The 21,779-nt window shown below is 37.9% G+C and overlaps 2 protein-coding genes and 1 long non-coding RNA gene across 3 annotated transcripts; 2 read left to right on the top strand and 1 right to left on the bottom strand.

Annotated features, from left to right (window-relative positions):
- Positions 1 to 46: 46 nt before the first annotated feature.
- Positions 47 to 11,672, top strand: LOC109036765 (uncharacterized). The gene is made up of 5 exons (XM_019051130.2): positions 47 to 2,477; positions 7,979 to 8,708; positions 9,323 to 9,428; positions 9,672 to 9,816; positions 10,807 to 11,672. Coding segments are annotated over exons 1-5 (1,134 nt in total). The 5' UTR covers positions 47 to 2,475; the 3' UTR covers positions 10,958 to 11,672.
- Positions 2,592 to 6,244, bottom strand: LOC140224865 (zinc finger MYM-type protein 1-like). The gene has a single exon (XM_072301729.1). The coding sequence runs from the start codon at positions 5,628 to 5,630 to the stop codon at positions 3,075 to 3,077; it is 2,556 nt and encodes an 851-aa protein (XP_072157830.1). The 5' UTR covers positions 5,631 to 6,244; the 3' UTR covers positions 2,592 to 3,074.
- Positions 11,673 to 15,687: 4,015 nt separating the features above from the next.
- On the top strand, positions 15,688 to 19,472 carry LOC140224869 (uncharacterized). The gene is made up of 3 exons (XR_011900080.1): positions 15,688 to 16,267; positions 17,506 to 17,640; positions 18,866 to 19,472. It is a non-coding gene; the product is annotated as an uncharacterized lncRNA (long non-coding RNA).
- The last annotated feature ends 2,307 nt before the right edge of the window (positions 19,473 to 21,779 follow it).

Raw genomic sequence — 21,779 nt, forward strand, 5'->3', positions numbered from 1 at the left:
ACTCGTGGCTTTTCTGATTTTAAAACCCTTCTAAGCAGGAAAGAGGAAAAGGGACATTTATATGGAAGGTTTTGTTGTGGCTTTTTTTTCTTTTTTTTTTTCTTGATGCCTCACATAATTTAACCATGATTAATTAGCAAGGAGATCACAGACTTTTCCTCCATCATTGTATGTAGCCATCGGTGAGTCATCTCTAACACCTGTGCACTCAATCGTTCAGAGTAGCTGAGAATAGCTGTGTATGCAAAGATAAAGTATGCAAATAATAATTTGCTACTCGGGCATATACATTTGGCTTCGAAAGAATGTTGAAGAGCCCCTCCCCTAAGAAACTGATAAAAGTAAAAATTCACATGCATGTGTTAGGAACATTAGGATAGGAGCAACACAGCAAAAAATATATTGAGCACTGATTTTGCATTTTTTAAAAGCTAAATACAGTTGTATCTCGTTATAAACGTATTTGACGGGGAACCAAAAGTAGAATGTTGTTTCGGAGAAAGTGGTATCTCAAGCAAAACTTTAATGAGCAGTGGCCGTCAGGGAGTTGGAAAAAATGAAAGTTATTTCCGGGAGAACATAATTTTGAGGAAGATTTTAAGGAGGTATGACTGTAGTTACAAAAATCAGAATTTAACTCAAAAATTCTGTGACAAACACCTGTCAGCACTAATTGTCAGTGTTTATTACAATCTTTAACCAGTCAAATCTGTTGAACATTAACTGATCTTTGGCCAATGCAATTTAAAAAAAAAATGGTAACCGACTCCAAATTATTTTATAGTTATTTTTAATTCCGGTAGCATTCTATCTCTGAGCAAAGTTTGATTCTTGTTCTTTAAGTACTTCATTGTTTCTACTCCACCATCACCGTTTCAAAATCATAGGTATTAAATCTTTCAAAAATTAAAATTTCAATCTATGGAAATGGTGATCTAGGTTGGAACGTGAGAGCGACTTTATTATTTCTATTTTCACTACTCTATTTTTCATGCTCTCTCTTAACAGCATATCACTTGATGGTGGTCATGAACCGGGAAAGAAAGTGATAAAAGAAAGTGAAAATTAAATTTTTACGATCAGGGTTCCTTTCTATTCATCACTGATTTAAGATGATGATTGCAACTCATTAAATGAACTATATTCACTGCACAGGTTTGACTGGTCACCATTTAAGACGAATGTCTAGAACTAAGCTAAAATTCGGGCTCATGTAATAAGTTTATTACGTAGTTTTATTCTTTTCAATGATATATTGCAAAGAGAGGTCGCCATTTACTGGGGCCCAATCAGGTTGCATGGAAGAGTCCTTAAAACTCGAACTTCGTGTGAAACAAAAATTCTCATTTCAAAGAGAATGAAATCCTCATGAGCAAAGTTTTCCCTCTTAAAAATATACTGTCAGATGTACGTATCACCACAGTCTACTAAGAAGACATTCTGCAGATGTGTCTCATTGGAAGGGTATTAAGTAATGTGGAAACTTCAATTTTTAGGCCTCTAAAATTTGTTCATAAAATATATGTTTTTAGAACTATTAAAGGTCCTCGATGTTGATTTTAGAAAGCCACCATAATATTTGAATAAATCTCTGCTCTATGTTACTTAAAACATGAGGGTGGGTTTTAGGAAGTTGGAAGAAAGTTACCCTGCAATATTTACTAAGTAGTCATCAATAACAGTAAGTATTATTTGTTTTTCGAAATGCGTAACTTCTGGAGGGCAACCAGGCTTATTTTTCTCGTAAACTTCCGTAGCACGAATGTTCGAGTTTCAGCTAAAATTCTCGAGAAAAATTCAAAAAACGCGCGTTTTAAATTTTCCTGAACAGCCTTGCAATGGCAAAACAACAGTGCTCTTTGCGTGAAGGTTTTAAGTGTATCATCCCCACGACATTAAGTCCGTGGCCTCAATTCATTGGGCTAATAAAAAAAAAGACGTAAAAAATTAGAGGTCTACTGTATAATTCGAATCCTCGGAACTCTAGATTTTTCCGATGAAACAGTGAGGAAACGAAAATTATGGTTTCAGAAAAATTTGGCATCTCTGCTATAAGTTTGTTTACTTTCCGCCCGTTTCCGCTGTCGCCGAGTCTGATTGTTTCCGTTTCCGGCTCGCACCGGAAATGAAATTAACCTGAAAAGAGAAGTCTTCCAAACGGAAACGGAGGTAACTTGTGTGTTCAGCGCAGCGTGTGCGTGTTGATCTTGAGTGCTTATCACTTTCACTCACATGAGAAGAAGTAAGAACTCTTTTATCAAAAGCGATCGTGCATCATCTGGTTCCAAATATCATTCAGTTTGTGTGCATTTGTGCATTATTCACTTAATTAATTAGTTAATCACTGTTGCTGCTGTGTTCCTTGAGTCTGGTGGACGAGGTGCTGAGAGTATCAAAAGATCTCCTACTTATAACCCTGGTCGTTCGTCCTGCTCATAGGTCTTGCCTCAGCCAGTAGAATCTCACTAATTTTCCATGTAAGTAAGGGTTAAAACTTTAATTCCTATTTCGAAACGTCTAGCAAATTACGTGCAGGAGTGATTCGAAGTTCCATTGGAATCGTAATGCATCATCCATTATAAGTACCTACTTTAGGGCCGGATTTACGATTTTTCCGCTGGAAGCCGAATAAAATTTGCCGCCCCGGGGGGGTCTGGGGGGACCCCCCCCAGCCCGAGGGGGGTCCGGGGGGCCTCCCCCGGAAAATTTTCAAAATAATGACCTGGAAAACACCATTTTTTGCTACCTTTTCTGTATTTTTCGCCTCATTTCGTGTCGATTTTGAGGTGTGACAATACACCGGTCACCGGGTTTAATACCTTTGGATTTTATTTGATTATTTTGAGCGAAATTAAGGAGCTAAAAAATAATTACCAGTCTACCAGAGCTCACCGCGGGGAGTCCTTGGACTTTGAAGTTCCGCCACCCCTGTGCATCCTAAATTTTGCCAACTTTTAGTATTCTATATAATATTTTTGGAGGTAAAATAAAATTGAGAAGGGATAATATGAAAAAGCAAATAAAATATTTTAGAAGATGGATTTGCTCACCGATTCCGTGCGGTGCCTCCACAATCAATGCAGTAACACACGACGACTCTTTTTAGCAGCAAACGCGTCGATGATTTCTTCGTAGTCCAGAGATTGAAGTATCTCGTTCTCAATTTGTAAAATCCCCAAGGCACTCAGTCTTTCCTCATTCATGCTTGATCGGAGGTAGTTCAAAACTCGTCGTAGACATGAAAAACTTCTCTCGGCAGAGCAATTAGCTATTGGCGTGCATACACACATCCGAAGAGCTATGTCAATATTCGGAAACACGCTGTGAATATTTTGATTCCGAATTTTTTTCAACAATTTGGTTGGTGTTTTTGCGTCCTCGGTGTAATTTTGGGAATTGCACAAAGCTTGAAATTGAATACATTCGCCAATAAAACATTCTTCTATATCATCTGGATATATTTGAACAAGCGCTTCAGCTTTTTTCTTCAACTCTTCTGAACTGAGGGCTGTTAAATTTAGAAGGAAAAAAAATCGCTCATAATACATTTCATACGCATTTCGACGTTTCTTAAGTTCGGTAATTAGTTTGTCAATGATCACTAGGAAAGTTTCAACTCTCATGGTGTCACGGCCATTGAATTCCACCTCTCCCGTAGCTTTTTCGCCTGATCGAAGCGTTCTTTTTCTTTTTCGCCCCTTATCTTTCTGGTAACTTTCAGCGGCTGTCATGAGTAAAGTCCTTGCTTCGGTTTCAAATCCATCAAACTTCTCACGACTCTCAGAAATGAGAGCGATTAAGGAATCGTACAACTGGACGGCAGTGAAAATATCAATTTCTGGGTCTTGCAGCAGTTTGTTAGTTAGATTAAAACGCTCGAGAAGAAAGCCCCAAAAAACAACCATGAAGGCCATTTCAAAACTTTCAAGCTTTAAACGAATTCCTTTAGCTTCACATTTTGCGTTTGGATTTTGCTGGTCATCTTCTTCGACGTCAAAAAGAGCACTAATCACTTCCCAATAGGATTCGAACAACGCTACACAGGCATCTGAACGTGCTGACCATCGAGTTTTTGACAGATTTTGCAAGATATGTGTTCTCTTGTTCTCTTTCGATTCCTTTCGCTTTTTCTCTGCTTTCTCATATTGGTTAAATAAAATATTCCATCTGGCAGTTGACGCTGTGAAAAATGTGTAAACTTCTTGCAAGGTATCAAAAAAAAGGACTGCTGATTCGCAACATTTTGCAGCACACTCTCCAACCAAATTCAGTGAGTGAGCCGCACAGGGAACATATTCGGCAGTTGGAGAAATTTGTTTAATTTTAGCTTGTAAACCGTTGTAAGGCCCGGACATGTTTGCAGCATTGTCATATGATTGCCCTCGACAATTATTCATGTTTATTTTAAGCTCTTCAATTAATTCCACCACAGCGTCTTTTATGAGTTCAGCTTTATGCCCAACATTCGGAATAAATTTAATAAATCGCTCTATTGGCGTACCATCACTTTGAACATAACGAATTATTAAAGATAGTTGATCAACGTGTGTTAAATCCGGCGTAGAGTCCACAATGATAGAAAAATACTTGGCGATGTGTATTTCACTTAAAACCAATTCTGTCACTTTCGATGCTAAAATTTCGACGAACTCTTCATAAATAGTTGACGAAAGGTAATTGGTGCGACCGCTACCAGGGTTGCCGTATTTCGCAATATGAGTAGCCATAAATGGATCGAACTGTGCGATAAGCTCAATAGCCATTAAAAAATTGCCGTTGTGGACCGAACCGATTGTTTCATTGTCGCCTCGTAACGGCAAACCTCGCGACACGAGAGATTTTACGGTTTCAACCACTCGTCTCAACACACTTTTCCAATATACTTTTTCTTCTTCTAGTTGACGTTCTACCTGGTGATCAATCCGTCCGTGTTTTTTACCTCTCTCCAACATTTGAAGAACTGAAGATTTATGATCTGGCGAATTTTCATGTTGTGCCAAGCGTTTCGCATTTTTCCAGTCATTGAAACCTTCCTTTAGAACGCCAAACTGTGAACCACCGTTAAAGGCGAGGCAAGGCCCGCAATAAACTCGACCTGAGCTTTGAGAGTAAATTAACCAGTCCCTCTGAATTTTTTCGCAATTTTTAAGTTCTCGCTCGAACATAGAACGTGTAAAATATCGCGCATGATCATTATATTCGCGTTTGCTTTTCTTGAAGTCGGCATCCAAATTTTGCTTAAATCCATATTTTGCCACGTAATTTCGAAGAGAATCATTGATTTCCCACTCGACTGGGTCGTCACTGAGAATAAACAAAATGTTTGAATTCACTGCCTGTTCGGAGACGGGGGATTTGGAAGTATCTGCTTCTGAACACACGTTTTTGTTATCCGTTTCAATTTCGTAACTCGCCGCACTAGTCGCACTTGTTGATGGAACGGTTTCCCCAACTTCAACTACCGTAGACGTATCGCGCTCGCGTGGAGGCTGCATCTGGCTTTTCGCACTTTTTACAAAAAAAGAATCGATTTTTTTAGTTTTTTTTAGTAACTTGCGTTCTTTTTCCTCTTTTTCCTCTCGGTTTAGTTTGTACTGGTGACCGCTTAGTCGCGACCTGCCGTCACTCATCTTTTATTTTCCACTATTAAACTTTAAGAAATAAAAACCGAAAACAAAAATGCCCGCTTTTGCGCGAATTTACTACACGGCTCAAGCTTCGATGCTTGAACTTCAACGATTACAGGGACACTGACCATGTCTGCGAAATATAAATTGCTTGTCAGAAATTAATCTAGAAAATGAAAACAACGTCAAAAAGCCAGCCAGCATCAGCCCCCTCCACCCCTGACATAATGTAGTGCGATAAAGCCAGTGGTGCCAGTGGTGAAGAAATGAATATGCAAAAACTGCCTACATTAGCACATCTTGAGTGTAATTGTGCTCCGCCGCTCCGAAAAGAGTCTGGACATTCGATCCTGGGATTTGAGCTGTACATTTTTGAGATAAGGACCTCCGAGTCCGAGGAGCTGTGTGATAGGTGGCGTTTTTCATGTCTGGGATCCTTCGCCTCTCCGTCCTGCTCTGCTGATACTGTGCTCGAAAACGGAACGAGTTCCATGCGAATCAAGAAGCACTCATTTCAGTGTAAAATATAAATAATACCAAAAAAAAAAACCTCGAATTTCAAAATTTGCCGCCCCTCAAAATTTGCCGCTGTAGGCCGCGGCCTACCCGGCCTAATGGGAAATATACTTTAATCCTTAACAAGATGGAATGCAGGGAATTCTAGCTTGAAACTGTTTTTTATGCTTGTTGAATCTTTCATGGCACTTATGATAGAAAGTGCGATCAATACATGTTTTAAAATAGATTCATACTGTCAGTAGGTGATGAATTCAAAATATGACATAACCTCCAAGGGGATATAGACTCAGGAATCATCGGGCATATACAGCGTTCTACTTGGCAATTGGGAGCAAAAGTCACCATTAACTTGCTGGTTGCTGGTTATGGTATCAAGCAGGTACCTACACCCAACAGCTCTTTTAACTTTTCGGCAGTGCCAGGTGTTAAGGACTAATAGAATAGTCCAACATTATAATAGTACAACATTATAATGTTGAACTGTAGTTATCGATCAATAATCATCAATTTAAATTAATAAATCCCAAAAACAACTCACAGCCTGCGATTCTCCCACGAGCCGTCATGTTTAAAAGTGCCATTTTGTTCACATTTTTGGCAAACAAGGGGCTTGGAATGGCTTATTCATTGATTAACTTCATTGGCGCTCTAGTACTTTGAGTCTCTAGTATCGTACCTACTTTACGGTTAATTTAGGCAATCATGACTTCAGCTCCCTCATTTCTAAGATTCTATGTGCTGTACCTACTTACCTATTATGTTGGACGAATGGTTGAGCTTTTGAAACATAATGATCACTCAGTGACTTTAGAGTATTCGGAAGTAAATATTCATCACATTGAATTTTAATCCTACCAGATATCAGATCGCTATTCAAGCATATATATATCAATCCAGCAATCAATTTTCATTGAAAACACATTGGAAATCCCCATATTGACTGTGTAAGTCGGCAATCACATAACTCGATTTGCGACGTCGCAGACTTCCTGTCATACCAACTTAATTTTTTAAACGGAAAACCACTCAATGGCACTTCTTTAAAACTGCCATGGTTTTTCTTCTCTGTGCGAAGAAAATTCTGCAAAAACTTTAAGGAATGATGTCAATTTGTTTGCCTTAAAAAAAATAACATACCCTAGTAGCAATGGCTCTTAAAAAAAATTCTACAAAAAGTTGTCAAAAAAAATGTAAAAAACTTGTAAATTTCAAGAGTTCGTAAATTTTAAGTAAAAAAAAACTCTTAAATTACTCGTTTTAGAAAATCCTTTTGGGGAATTTTTTTTCCCTCATTTTTGCACGCAGGAAGTTCATTAAAGAAAAAAAAAATACGTAAATTTTACTTAAAATTTATGTAAGAAAAATTACTTAAAATTTTTCTTCAATTTTAAGTAAAAAAAAGTCCCTGACAGGGTTTCCTGATACGAATTATTCAAGAGTTCTTTACGTAATTTTCAAGTGGTTTTGAAGTACATTTTAAGTTCTCTAAAAATTTACGTGTTTTTTACAACTTTTCTCAATATCCACTGCTATTAGGGTAGAGGCAGAGATTTTCGGACACCGCAAACGAGATATGTGATTGTGGACTCATGCCGTCGATATGTATTTTAAAATCTTAAGCTTAATTACTGGGTATTGAATCATTTCGGAGAAACCCACTGGTTTAAGGTACAGAAATCCGTTTATATTGAGAGTAAAAAGAATAATCATTTTTATCATATACTCTGTACTTTTCCTAAAATTGCAAATAAAAGCTTTGTGCCTCTCATGCCTCATATTTTTGAAGCTGTATTTTTCTCCTTTTTGTAGCTTTCTTTTTTTGTTTCTTTCAGGAGTTCTACAGGGAATAATGAGCCCTCCTCTAGTTCTTCGAACCAACCTGAAATGAATTTTTCAAGCCATGCTGGAATGAATCCCATGTTCATGCCCCAGGGGCTGTTCAATGTCCCTTTCATGCCGCCATACTACCAACCACCGCAATTTATGCCTTTCCAAAATATGATGAGCCAGCCTTTTAATCCTATGATGTACTCAATGCCTTCTCAATCCGGCCCGAGTGCATTGAAATCTGGATCTGCTTTTACCTTCAATCCTAGTAACTTTCCACCGTTCAACTTTATGTCACCTTTAAGTCAAAACCAGTCCAGAATGTCTGCCTCGCAAAGCACCCAAAATTTTATGAATCAAGAAAATATGCATCTCCCTGGAGTTGAAATTACAAACACATCCACTGAGAATAGCACTCGGGATGCTTTAAAGCCAAAAAATATTCCTCCTGCCTCTCAAAATGCTTCTTTTGCCTCCACATCTGGATGTTCACAGATGCCATCCTATAATATTGAGAAAACCTCTCGCTCTTCATCAACTCAGCAGTGTTCTAACGTGTCTCAGAATGCTATGGAAAGCTCAAATAAAAGAGTTAAGAGTTTGATGGAAAACGAGCATGAAGATGGTGCAGCATGGTCTAAAACTAAAAGCCAAACAAAACAGAAAGAACTTGAAACTCCAGTACCAATGGATGTAGACTCATCTTTCCTTCTAAGGAAAGAAGGAGGAAGAGGTGTAAGTTCCAGTTTTTAACTTCATCAAATTCATCCAGTAAAAAAATCCACTTTTTTTCAAATTGCATCGATTCTGTACGTTTTTTTGGACCTTCTCTACGACTCTCTTAGTATTAAAATCAGTGACATCAAAAGTCCATTCTCGGTGAGTTGTGGTCTAATTTTGAGAAAATAGATTTGAAAGAGGCCTTGAAATGCGTCTGAGATCAATGAAGTTTAAGAGTTAGATACTTATAATAGTTTTTCTTTCCAAAAGCTAGAGTTAAGATTCTCTCGACATTTAAAATTTTTCTTCGATGAAAGTCTATATTCACGTGATCAGTCTTTATCAGCACAAGATGAGCTTCCATGCTCAAATTAACTCTTGTAAGTTTTTAACAGAGGCACAGACATTCCTCTTCATCAACTAAAATAAGAAGATTATACTTACGTAATTGCACAAAATTTTTAAATGAAAATGTTTGGTTTCCCTCCAAACCATTGAAAAAGCGTAAAAGATTTTGAAGCTTTGCAGTGTTGGCGTGATTTTTTTACTTAATTCCATCCAAGCAAAACTCTAAATTTTTCCAAAGTTTAATTTCAAATTTTTTCTCATTTGGTTTTTTTTTGGATTAGGAACATGAAACAATGCGAATAATTTTAGGCACAGTTGAAGATGTCTTGAAGTGGAGTTCAGCCGAGAAAAGTCTCAGTCCTTCAGAAATTTTAATTCAATGCATAGGTTTGTCCTGTATACTTTTTTACTCTCTCTACGTTTTGAATTGGAATGATAAATAGACAAAACCGATAATAGTATGCATAAACTAAAGAGCCTTTGGTAAAGCACCAAAGTTTTACCATCTCAAAAGTGTCTTCCCCCAGTATTCTTAGAATGCATTCGATTTTCCAATTTTGCATCAGTCACATTAATTGATTTGTGCCCCATTTTTCAATTTCATTCTGCTTTACTATTTCTGACGTTCAGGTGTTTTTATCAAAGTGTTGAAGTCCGATACATACCAAACTCTGTTATTGGTGCGAGGGTTGAAACCTAACTCACCGAGTTTGCAGGTTGTATTTTATCCATTCGACCGAAGTTTACCTCCTGTGTCTCCGAATCAGATTGTGCTGTAAGTATTTCTTTCTATATACAGCAAACCTTATTTTTCTGGTGTGATTTCTTCTCTTCATCCACTGGTGGATCTAGCAAGTTGGCAGCACTGTTTCTCTCCATTTAAATTCATGGAAATAAATTAATTCTTGAGGGGCCAGGTGCTCTGATAGGAATCGCTCATTCAACACAGGTTTAAACAGAGAAAAGCCAGTGTTGCCATCCTTCCGGATCTGCTTCTGTCTCATAGAGAAAAAAAAGGAGGTGTTTTGCATCTTGAGGATTGTACGTACCCTGTGACGTAGGTCGGTACAACCTGGTCAGCAAAATCCGGAATTCGAAGTATGAAAAACGGACCACAGCGTCCGATTTTTTTGCTAAGATCAACTCATGATATAATTTCGAACACTTTATGTAGAATGCATTTTGTCCATAAAATACATCATTTCCAAGAAAATTGATGACAAAAGTCACCGTACTAACTTACGTCCTCAAAAAAAGTCCAAGATACCCGAAATGCAAACACCTCCTTTTTTTTTTCTATGCTCCTATCTTCATCCATGTTTTTCTCATTCTTGAATCAATTGTTACAATGTTAGGTGTCCCAAAAGTTCATTTTTAAAATAACCATTATGAATAGCCGACAAAAATCTTTTCTCAAAGGTTTTGAAATTGTGAATTAAATTTTAAGTGACCCAGAGAATCAGGAGCATTTTAAGTGCTGCAAATGACAAGTACTAGTAATGGAATGAGTTTGAAAGTTAAGAGGAATGATGCAAAGATAAGAAATGCAGTTTATATCTCAACCTAATAAAAAGAAGAAAAATTCAATGTTTTAGCTGTCCCCTGTTTAGTGACTTCAGCTCTTAGTTTCATTGAATAAGTCAGTTTTTCTTTTACAAAACTTCACTAATTTAAAAAGGAAGAAATACTGTGCTTTTTGCCTATTTTTCTCCTTGTAAAACGTTGATTCATTTGTATTCACCCACCTCAATTTACTTTCTTCTAGTTGCACTGGATGTCTGAAAGGGTCTCGCAATTTTCAAGCGTATGACTTGGAAATTTTAGATGGATGCTCTCCGTCAAAACTTGAAACAGACCTTAGGAGAGTGCTTCTATTCTCTAATCAAGTGGTTCAAGATTTTCAGGACACGCGTTAATGCTTAGAATTCTGGAAAATCACGTCAATAGTTTACTGTCTGGTCACTGATACTGACTTTCTCTAACTGTGTTATTTTCAACCTTTTTTGAGACTAAGGCCTCATTTCTGTAAGACCTCTATCTGTCAAGAATGAGGTCTTAAAAGAATCAGTATTTTATCTCAATTATAGTTCAAACTCAATAGCTATTTCTTTTTGTCGTGAAAGGTGATAGATTTTATTTTTTTTTTGGTTTGTAAAATCAAGATTTTGTTCTGTATGGTCCTTTTTATTCATTAAATGTGTATTGTTTTTGAAAATTTAAGTATATTGTAAAATTCTCATCAAGTTTTTCAGCTACTCAATTTTTCCTAAACTCCTCATTCGCAGGATTAATATTTTCTTTGTTTCTCCTCGATCGTTACCTCAGTAGATGGTTATTACCATTCAGTTTCTTGAGCACTTTTTCATTCTGAAATTCAAATTGTATTATTTTATTTTATTCTACAGTTGTAATACTCTAAATTTGTATCCCTCTCTAGACGAAGTAATTAAGGTTTTTTCAGTCTGACACTTCAAATTGTATAATTTTATTTTACTCTACAGCTGTAATATTCAAAATTTGTATCCTTCTTTGATGGAGTAATTTATTCTGCTGATAAATTCATTATTTTATTCAGTTTCAAAAGAACGCCTTCCTATGTTCACTAAATAAATATACTTCCCTCTACTTGAATCAGAGTCTTATCATTCTGCAGATTCCCTTTTCATGAATATAAATTATTTGATTTCTTAGCATCGCTCTTCCCTTTTTTGGCTCGTTTACACATCTGAATTTTGTACTGGACCTTAAAAATCTGGAAATTCTGCATTTAGACACTCCCTTGTGTCTTCCTAATTATATATCGAGATAATATATCAACGGTGAAACTAAATGTATCTTGGCTCCTATTTTATTTTTTAAAAGGAGAGCAAATCAACATTATGGCTTGAATAGGGCTTTTCACAGAATATGCTCTTTATAAAGCAGAAAAATCACTGAAATTTTAGAAAAATGACGTTCAGCAGTTTTCTGTGTGGAAAATAACGTATGATAGGAAATCTGCAATGCACAGAGAGAGATGTACTTTTGCAGTTTTGCCATCGATATTTCAATATCGGTGTACCAAAATTTTTACCTTCATGAATTTCATCGCAATTTGACAGGGCAGAAGCCGAATTTTTCAAGAACCGCAGCTGTAAACTAAGGGCCGTGGTCACTTCATGAGTCAATAAGCCACTTCGCAATTTGACTTGGTTCTGGGCTTAGCCATACAACGTATAAATTTTCTATGAATCAAAGCAAAACTTGCAAGAGAGATTGGGGTTGTATTTATCATCCTTTTTATATTCTTCCTCGCTTTGTTGGTATATACGGTTCGCAGTTCTCTAAAATACCTACGCATCCACCCTCATACATTAATGGTCCAGCTTTACTGTGAGGATATGTACTCAATTGTTTTAAAAAAAAAGTCAACCTTAAACTGCAAGTTAAATCACAGGAATAATTTCTGGAGCAATGAAACATGAAGCAATTTAGAAGTGACAATGTTACTCCTAAATATTTTTGACACGTATTTCTTGGAATTAAAACATTTGCTCAGGCAGAGCATGTTAACTTTGTGCATAAGGTGAATCACCTCTACAACTTGATCTAACAGTATAGTATTAAACCACCACCGAGATTGTGTTAACTTCTTCATATTAATTCCATTACTTGCAAGTAATTAAGCATTTTAAAAGCTTTATGCTGGTCAATCTCTGTGCATTTGACTGACAGTTGGACTGCATTTTGCAATTTGGAACTATAAATTCTAGCCCGGTTGAAAAACAACGTATGTGCCATTGGTTTCCCTATGCACATAAGTGTTTTTCCAGAAGAGCCAGAATTTATAGTTCCAAATTGCAAAATGCAGTCCAGTTAATCCAATAATTGAATTGCGTTTTTCTTATGCAGCTAAGGCTGCTACCTAATAATTTTTATTAAAGTTGCTCAATTGTGACAACAATTACTTAAAATCCACCAACTTTCTCAGTAAAAAGTACATAAATCCACCAACTTTCTCAGTAAAAAAACTTTTCACAACAAAACTTTAACCAAAATTTTCTGAATTTGTCATTAGCTAATCCCTAAGAACATACTCCGTTCAAGATCAAAGAAACTATCAAAAACAGGAAGAACTCAGCTAGAGGAGCTAGTCTATGGTTACAATCAGACCTCGAGTTATTATCTGAAACTCATTTTAAAGCCCAGTAAGTATTGTAATTTGCAAGAATCGCCTATGTAGAGCATCTCCAGCGGCTGAGAAAGAATTATTTTGCTGAGCACGGATGAAAACAACTATTTTGAAAGTAAGTACTTCATTGGAAATTCCATATCCACAGCATACGCGGCGGGCATTGTCTGCGGCAAAGATGTGGACCACCCGCTAAATTGAACCTTCGCGGTTATTTTTGTATTCTGCCACTAGAGAGCGCCACTTCGTGGACTGGTGTAAATAGCCAATCAGCGCTTACGTTACATTCCTCGTAGGTTTTCATTGGCTCTCGGCAGTTTTTCAGCGCAACGTTGCAATAAAGGATTTTGAGCCTGGCGAAGAGGAAAGAAATAGCAAAGCCGACGCCATTTTTTTTTTTTTCATCACCACAACCCCTCATTGCCATCAACTGCGGTTTCATCTCGTGTAAGTATCTGTTATTTCTAGATGTTTAGCCTGCAACCAACCGATTCAATGCATTTACATTTGCCTTTAGCTCTAATGCTATTAATGAGAGTCCTCATTGATCATCATCCTATTTCCAAGCCACAATTTCTGTGTATCAACCACTTGTTGGAACCCAAGCACATGTCTGACTTAATCAAGAAACTCAGACCTCTTTATCATCTCTGACTGTCCCAACTGTTGCCATAATACCAAATTGTCCATACTATTTCCTGAAAATCTATCATAAAACCGAGCACCTACTAATTTCTGTTTCATGGGAGATAGGCATGGAACTTGTCAGCTGTTAAATACCAACGGAGCATTGCTTCAATCTGACAGATTCTCTCAGTCTCATTCATATCTGGATGTCTTGCAGAGAAGTGTCTTGTAGAGATAGAAGACTTGCAGTGTTCATGCAAGTGTGGCTTTGATAGGAATCATTTTTGCTCCCTTCAGCATGATTTTGAACAAGAGCACAGGCTCGTTCCGACTCAGTCTCTCTGCGTCAATTGAGTTTCATAACCACATGAGCTGCCGTGAAACAGTTTGCTTGACCCGAGGGGGTCGAATAGAAATTTTCCAGTGGCCATGTGCTGACTACTAGGTCAGTTGGTATGCGCCTCATGGGGACTACAAGAGTGATAGCAGTTTAGAATGTCTTCGCACGGGTTGGCTGATATTGAGAGAGTGGTATCACCCTCACCAACCACATAACTAGATGAACTCTTACAGTGTGACCTGCAGCCTGATTGTTGAAATTGTTTGTTTGTCGGGACGAGATGACATGGGTTAAAGGCGAAGCGAGATTGGTCGGCTATGTCTTATCGCTGCTTTGTCGTGCCTATGTCGGGTTGACCTCTGAACAAGCTAACGGCACCTCTTAAGTTTCCGACAGTATGTCGATCATTCCACCTGACAAAGGCACGATAAAGCAGCGATAAGACATAGCCGACCAATCACGCTTTGCCTTTTAACCTATGTCATCTATGTCGTCCCGACAATCAAAAAATTTCAGCAATCAGGCTGCAGGACCTATAGTTGATTTTACTAAGTGTCTAAAGTTAAAGAAGTTGTATATCGACGGTGTATGTCGGCAATCACATAACTCGGTTTGCGACGTTGCAGACTTCCTGTCATACTTTATTTTTTAAACGGAAAACTACTCAATGGCAATTCTTTAAAATTGCCGTGATTTTTCTTCTCTGTGCGAAGAAAATTCTGCGAAAACTTCAAGGAATGATGTCAATTTGTTTCCCTTTAGAGAAATAACATAGAGGCGGAGACTTTTAGACACCGCAAACGAGCTATGTGATTTCCGACTCACACTGTGAATGTGTGACTGCGCTGTTGCAATCTGCCCATGTTGTATTTACCAATTGAAGACTAACCAGTATTGAGAGTCTTTTATTTTACCCATTCATACCAGCAGGAAATTCTTATTAGAGATTCTGAATAGTTCTCTACTCCACTAACTTATCATGGCTAAGGTGTCACTCAGGGACAGCAGAGTGGTAGTAATTTCCTCTCCCCTCTTTGCACTCAAAATTTTCCTACCACTCCCAAGTCCGAACACTCCAGGAAATCTGCAGTCATCCTATTCGACAACATACATCAGTCTTTCTCTTTTCCCTCTCTGTTTGAATTATAAGTTACATACCCAGACCCCCTAGAATCCACGCCAAACAAGTTAATACATTTTCAGACTGCGACAGAAGTCTTTAGACGTCATTTCCCCATGGAAAGTTAATGGAGGAAGCAAGACAGCCGATCTTCAGTCGCACTCGAAAAGGCGTACTGTAAACCTATGGCGTGGACTCAACCAGTAACCGACTTATTTTTCTAAACGGCCTTCGACAAAACCAAATTGTCCACGGAGGGTAAGTTCATAGGAACGTCCTTAGGTTTTTCCCCCCAGCATATTTCAGGCGCTAGAAAACCCGAAAAATCAGCTCTGGCAGAAGGTGTCCGTCAGGCTGCAATCTCCCATAACAGCGTGCACGTGCAGATCTGCAGATTTCAAGGTCTTCGAAGGGTGGCCACGAAAACTGATAACCAATCCCCCCTCCGCTCCCTCCATTCTCCTTTGATGACGTTGCCAAATAATTTTGCCGTGTCGCAGTGTGAGAGCGGGAAAGTTAATCAGAATCAATTATATTACGTCTGGCAACACTACGGTCAGACAGGTTGGAGTCTGTTTTGAGCTTTGCGCATCTCAGCGGCGCAGTGTGCTTGCGTTTCTTCGGCGGTGTCTCCTAGGCCCTAGGCGGCTTCTTTTGATCCCCCGTCTCCGACCCACGGTTTTGATCGGTTCCTCAGAGTGTTCGCCAAATACTGTTTGCTGTTATGGTATTCGCTTGTCGCCGGGTCAAAATGATTGTTCTTGTTTATTAGGCGGCCTCTAAGTGCTTAGTTCATGAAGTGATTTCTCATAACGTTTCATCCTGAAATCATTTCGAATAATTAGTCGTGATCATGTGGAGTTAAGCAAGAGCAGCGTGGTTGAATGCGGATCGTAATACCTCTGGAGCTTCGAAACTGAAAAGTGTCAGCCCCTCTTCAGCAAATTTGAAGCTTTTCACAAGTTCTGGTAAGAATTGTAGATCAAGTTGGTTGGTATTCTTAAGTATTTCTTTGCCTGTGAAATCAATCAGGCCGCATGGAGGAAAGACAGTGCCTCTTCGTTGTGTGTAAGCAGGTCTGGCCCTCAACTTACAGTCCTTTTGATTTAATCTCAATGCTGCTCAGAAACTCTTCTATTACTAACTTGTTCTGCATTCAATTTGTCTTCAACCTTTCAGTGGACAAGGTATGAGAGCAGATACCTAACTGTCCGCCCCTTATTCTCCAATAATCCCTGCGTCTCAATTGTAATGCTGCGAAGTCTTTATGGAATCCCACATATTCAGACGGAATAATGAATAGGTAGTTCAGTAGCGCCATAGACATATTTCTACAGCATGACCACGGAATGAAGAAAAGATATCTAGAGACATGATGCCAATGGTGCGCATGACTTATTTTCCTCTTAGGCAAGGAGTCAAGGAGTAATGTTTGAAAGTAATTTCCGAGGCGTTGCCATATTGTTTTACAGAGATTTTAAGTCAGGTTGGCTCTGCTCCTTGAAAAAGTTGATACACAGTGATTGTGGATATCTTTGAAAACATGTTGTGTGAAACCGTAGGTAGGTAAATGATTGTACCAGACTATCTTGCTAGATTGATGGAAACCAAAAATCATTTGAAACAAGAACCCTCAAAATAGGGAGAAGAAGGAGGTTTTCTGAAGAAAATTAGCTCTTTTGCTTTATTAAATGCAACTGAAGCTCCGAGGTAACGGTGAGGGAGGGTGGGGAGGAGTAGTTAACCACTTATTAATGTATTTAAATTCTTTACCAAGTAAGCAATTCAGAGGGCAAATTTTTATCACTTATGTTTTACTTACCATACTTCCAAGGCAAGATCACTTTTTGCGTCATTCGTCTGCAAGGACTTAAATTCACTTTCTCACCTCGTCCTACAAGGGCCTGTGTAATAATCCAAAACAAAATGCACTCACGAGTGCAGTGTGCATAGACTCTCACATGAGTCAATCCTCAGGCGTTCTCCTCTAGGCGATATTGGAAAAAGAAATGAGCCTGTGCCGCACAAAAAATAAAACTCTTGTCCACTAGAGAATATCTACCCCCTGATAATGTATGCCCTAATTTTTTAGCTTTCGGACCTACTGTAAACTGAGTTGATCGACTAAATTTTTGAGGTTGTATTCTTGAATTTGGGTGATGGTTTTTTTCGAAATTCTTCATTTTTTGCCATTTTTCATGTGCAGGTTAGCATACTTGCTGAAGTTTAAGTCTCTCAGAGGAAGTTGTATGAACGCTAGTGTGAGATTCAATCTGTAGTGTCCGTGGCAGTTTCTACCATTTCACTTGATGCCTGCATGCAAAGCTTTTATGACAACAGTGTGAGTGGTGGTAATTCGTCCATTAAACTTTTCATGGATTCTGCAAACATTGGATTACATTTTAACGGCTGGACTGAAGTATATCAACTCTAAAGAATCTGATAAGCTATACCATCTTTTTTCCCCCTTCCTTTCTCCTCCCCCCCCCCCCCCCCCGAAATGATTAAATTAATAACTACCCTTACTTTAAACCTCCATTTGATGGATGATCAATTTTGGAGCTCGTTGAGAGAGATCTGCATGTCAGCATGCCATATCTTTTGTTTCAAATTTCACCCTAAATATCTGTTTAGATATCTTCAGAAAACAGAGAGATTTATGGAGACAGTGCAAAACTTAATCGATTTATGAAAATCAATTCATTTTCTCATTTTCAAAACTTGTGTCCCTTTTATCTAATTTTGTAATGGAACTTCGTGCTTAACAAACTTAACGAACTTAAATGTTCGTTTTATGACTTCTTATGTGTTTATCCGTCATTTTAGCCCCCCCCCCCCCATTTGTAGTCATTTCCTGTAAATTTATTCATCATTATTTTAAAGTAATATGGCTAAAATATTTGGTTATTAACTGAAATAATAAATTTGCTTGAAGGAACAATGAATTTGATTTAAAATTGTTCACATTTCGGAAAAATTAAGTTTGTGCGCATATTGACACGAACATAACGAACGTGTCATATGCTCACAAGCTGAATCTATCGAAAACATAACTACATCAGAAAATTTGGGAAATTATGCGATTGCAGAAGCAAAGTAATGCGCTAAGAAAGGACTTAATAGAAACAATCCCTGTCAAAACTACTAATATTGCATAGTAGAGAGTGTGACCTGATACTTTTTGACTGTCGGTTGTCATTACCTCCTCGGCAGCCAGGCAAGGAGATACTTGCAGTATTCCTCCATTGATATTTCCTTTAGGTATTTTCTTTTTTTCAAAAATTGAATCCAGTATTGTGTCAGTATTGTTAGAAGAAAATTAGTACCTATCAAGAATGAATTTTTTCACAAATACTAGAGGTCAAGCGGAGTGTGCTTTGTGCATTGTTGAGAAGGAAGAGGAGATGTGCCAGAAATTGAAACTTTTTATTGACCATGAATATTTTGCATACATTGAATATTCTCTATTGCCAAGTTGGGAAGTGACCCTCGAGGATCTATTTTATTAACTTAGATGCCCCATTTTCACTCGAATTCATCATTTTTCGCCCTTTCTTTCTGTGCAGGTCACCAAATTTAGCAGAGTTTACAGTTTGTTGAGGAAGTCTCAGTTTTATTAGTCGTGCGAGATTCCTCGTGAGGTGCTCAAGAGCAAAGCTTGTTCAAGAACAGAGTGAGTGGTAGTGATTTGTCTGAAAACTCGCGAGTGGTCTCTTCTGGATTATTTGCAGCACCGGTGGATTAAACTTCTCATGGCTTCTTCACTTTAATGGATTATATTGGCGGGGCTGGATGGAAGTGCCCTCATCATCAGATCATCAAATAATGGGATAAGTTTCTATCTTTATTTTCAATCAAAAAAAAAAAAAAAAAAAAGAACAGAAAGAACCAAATTATCTCTGGTCTTTGAAATGTCTCCGAAATTGAAGGTATGAAAGTGGGTTACTTTCTAGTAAAAAAGGGAGGAAATGAGTGAATGAAAGGCACATCACCTCACGAGAAGCATAGAAATGAGTAGTTAAACTTGTAATGCATCTGAGTGACACCAGAGTGTTAAATGAAGACAAGGTAGATCCCGGTGCCAAGCAAATGAGTCATAGAGAGCACCCTGATCATAAGGGAAGTGACATTGAAGTAAAATTGAGAAAATTAAGAGGGGTAAACGATGGAGTTCGAGTGCCCTGGTAAAAATAAGCCATACAAATTACCTAAGTATAGCCCGGCCATAGGAAAAATCCTATGGTAAATTGAAACATGGCCTTTTGGCGATAGGAATTTTCTATAGCCGGCGATTGAGAATTCCTATGGCTGGCTGTAGGAATTCTCAATCGCCGGCTATAGAAAATTTAGGGGTTCGCAGCTAGGGGATGGTGGAAAAGGGTTAATTGTGGAAATAAATTTTGAAACCATGAAAAATAATAATAATGAAACTACTGCGACGCAATTTACCCGATTATGAAGATTAGACATTTTTACCTACCTTAGGGATTGAACCCGGGACCTGCCTAACACAAACCGAAGACCCTAACCATTAAGCTACACCAGATGCTGCCTTCATGTGACGCAAAACCGATATTTAACGTCGATTTGAACGGGAAACTAGGATATTTTCAATCTGCCTGGATTTGTCCGTGTATTTATTTTACTTTTTACTTTACTATATTTTTTAAATTTATTTTATCGTTTTACTTGATTTATTTCCTTGCTGACTCTATTTTTTTCTTCACTCTATTTTATTTTTTCAAGTACTTCATTTTTTTTCTTATAAATTATTTACTTCTTATTCCCTTATTTTGTTTTATTTTTTACTGTAATTTATTTTAATACTTCATCATGTTTACTTTTTAAATTCATTCTATTCTTTAACCTCATTTAGTTTCTTCCCTTATCCTTTATTTTTTCTTCACCTCATTTTTTTACTTCATCTCCTTGCTCCCTCTAATTTTTTACTTCAATTTAGTCTTTGACTTCATTTTATCATATATTTAATTTACTTTATTTGATTTCTCTTCTGTTGTCTCTGTAATTCTATTATTTCTGCTACTCTATTATTTCCACTATTCTATTCTTTTATTTTACTTATTTAAACTTTAAATTTTTCATTTTCATCATTGGATTGGTAGGCCTAAAGGGAAGAAGAGACAGTATAGAGCGCTAGTGCGAGAGAGAGATAGCCTAGGTGCGCGTGACTTAGGGCCCAACTGAAGCTCCAGTGCTGAGTGCTTTGCGCACTCATGCGACACATCTCAGCACCTATGCGCTGAATCTCACTCCCCTGTTCATTCTCAATCCGAATTTTCAGTTGGACGGAATCAACGATTTTTAACAGTGTATATGGCCGATTCAAATAAAAAAAAAAATCAAAATCAAATCAAATTTTGGAAAAGTAAGAATTATTGAGAAAAAATTGAAGAAAAATATTTTTAGAAAAGAAACCAGGATAGATTTACTGGCGCTTATGATGATTTTCGAAAAAAATTACTTTTTTAATTGCCCCTCGTGCACACGCGTATTTCCAATCGCCGGATACTGAACATTCTGTTGCCGGCTACAGATGGCTGTTTTGGCAGCGGATGGTTATTGCCGTTATCCACAAGTGGCCAGCTATTGAATGTCCTATCGCTGACTATTCACGGCTAACGCCGGCTGCAGAACGTTCTATCGCGGCCATTCGTGGCTATCGCTGGCTGTAGAACTTTCTATCGCCGGCTGTAGAACTTTCTCTCGCCAGCCATACGTGGCTATAGCCGGCGATTGAACGTTCTATCGCTGGCCATTCGTGGCTATAACCGGCGATTGAACGTTCTATCGCCGGCCATTCGTGGCTATAGCCGGCGGTTGAACGTTCCATCGCCGGCCATTCGTGGCTATAGCCGGCGATTGAGCCTTCTATCGCCGGCCATTCGTGGCGATAGAGCTTTTTATCGCCGGCCATAAGGGCGATAAGAAAATCCTATCGCCAGCTATAAAAGCTATAGAAAATCCAACAGACGGCCATAAGATTTCTCTATCGCCTTTATGGCTTATTTTTACCAGGGTGATTCTGTTAGATTCAGGTCGCTGCACCTATTTTGGCTAAGTATTATTTCTAGTCCAACGCTTTTTGCTTTTATTTCCTTGTCATCAACAGAATTCAGTTGGAGAAATTTTTTTACGATTTGTATTGCTAGATAACATATGAGGACTTATCTGTAACAATAGCGGATGTGAAAAATTACCTTTTCGAAATACATTAAAAAAACTGTTTTGGCATCGAGAAAATTTTGAGAAAATACATGCGATGTGATCTTTGAGATCTGTACATTATGCCAGAGCCAAACATATTACATTCTTGTGTGAACAAAACAGTTTTTTAAGCGTGTTTCTAAAAGGTAATTTTTCACATCCGCCATTGTTACATATAACGCCTCAACTAATTTTGGATTGATATTTTTTTATTCCCACAATCCTACAAAATTTAAACTATGTTGACACTTTATG

Source organism: Bemisia tabaci, chromosome 6, assembly GCF_918797505.1.
Source record: "Bemisia tabaci chromosome 6, PGI_BMITA_v3".
NCBI lineage: Eukaryota > Metazoa > Arthropoda > Insecta > Hemiptera > Aleyrodidae > Bemisia > Bemisia tabaci.

Coding starts and splice junctions, on each gene's coding strand:
- LOC140224865 (XM_072301729.1), bottom strand. CDS start 5,630: ATGAGTGACGGCAGGTCGCGACTAAGCGGTCACCAGTACAAACTAAAC.
- LOC109036765 (XM_019051130.2), top strand. Junction 8,709..9,322: donor GGAAAGAAGGAGGAAGAGGT/GTAAGTTCCAGT, acceptor TTTTTGGATTAG/GAACATGAAACAATGCGAAT. Junction 9,429..9,671: donor AATTTTAATTCAATGCATAG/GTTTGTCCTGTA, acceptor TCTGACGTTCAG/GTGTTTTTATCAAAGTGTTG.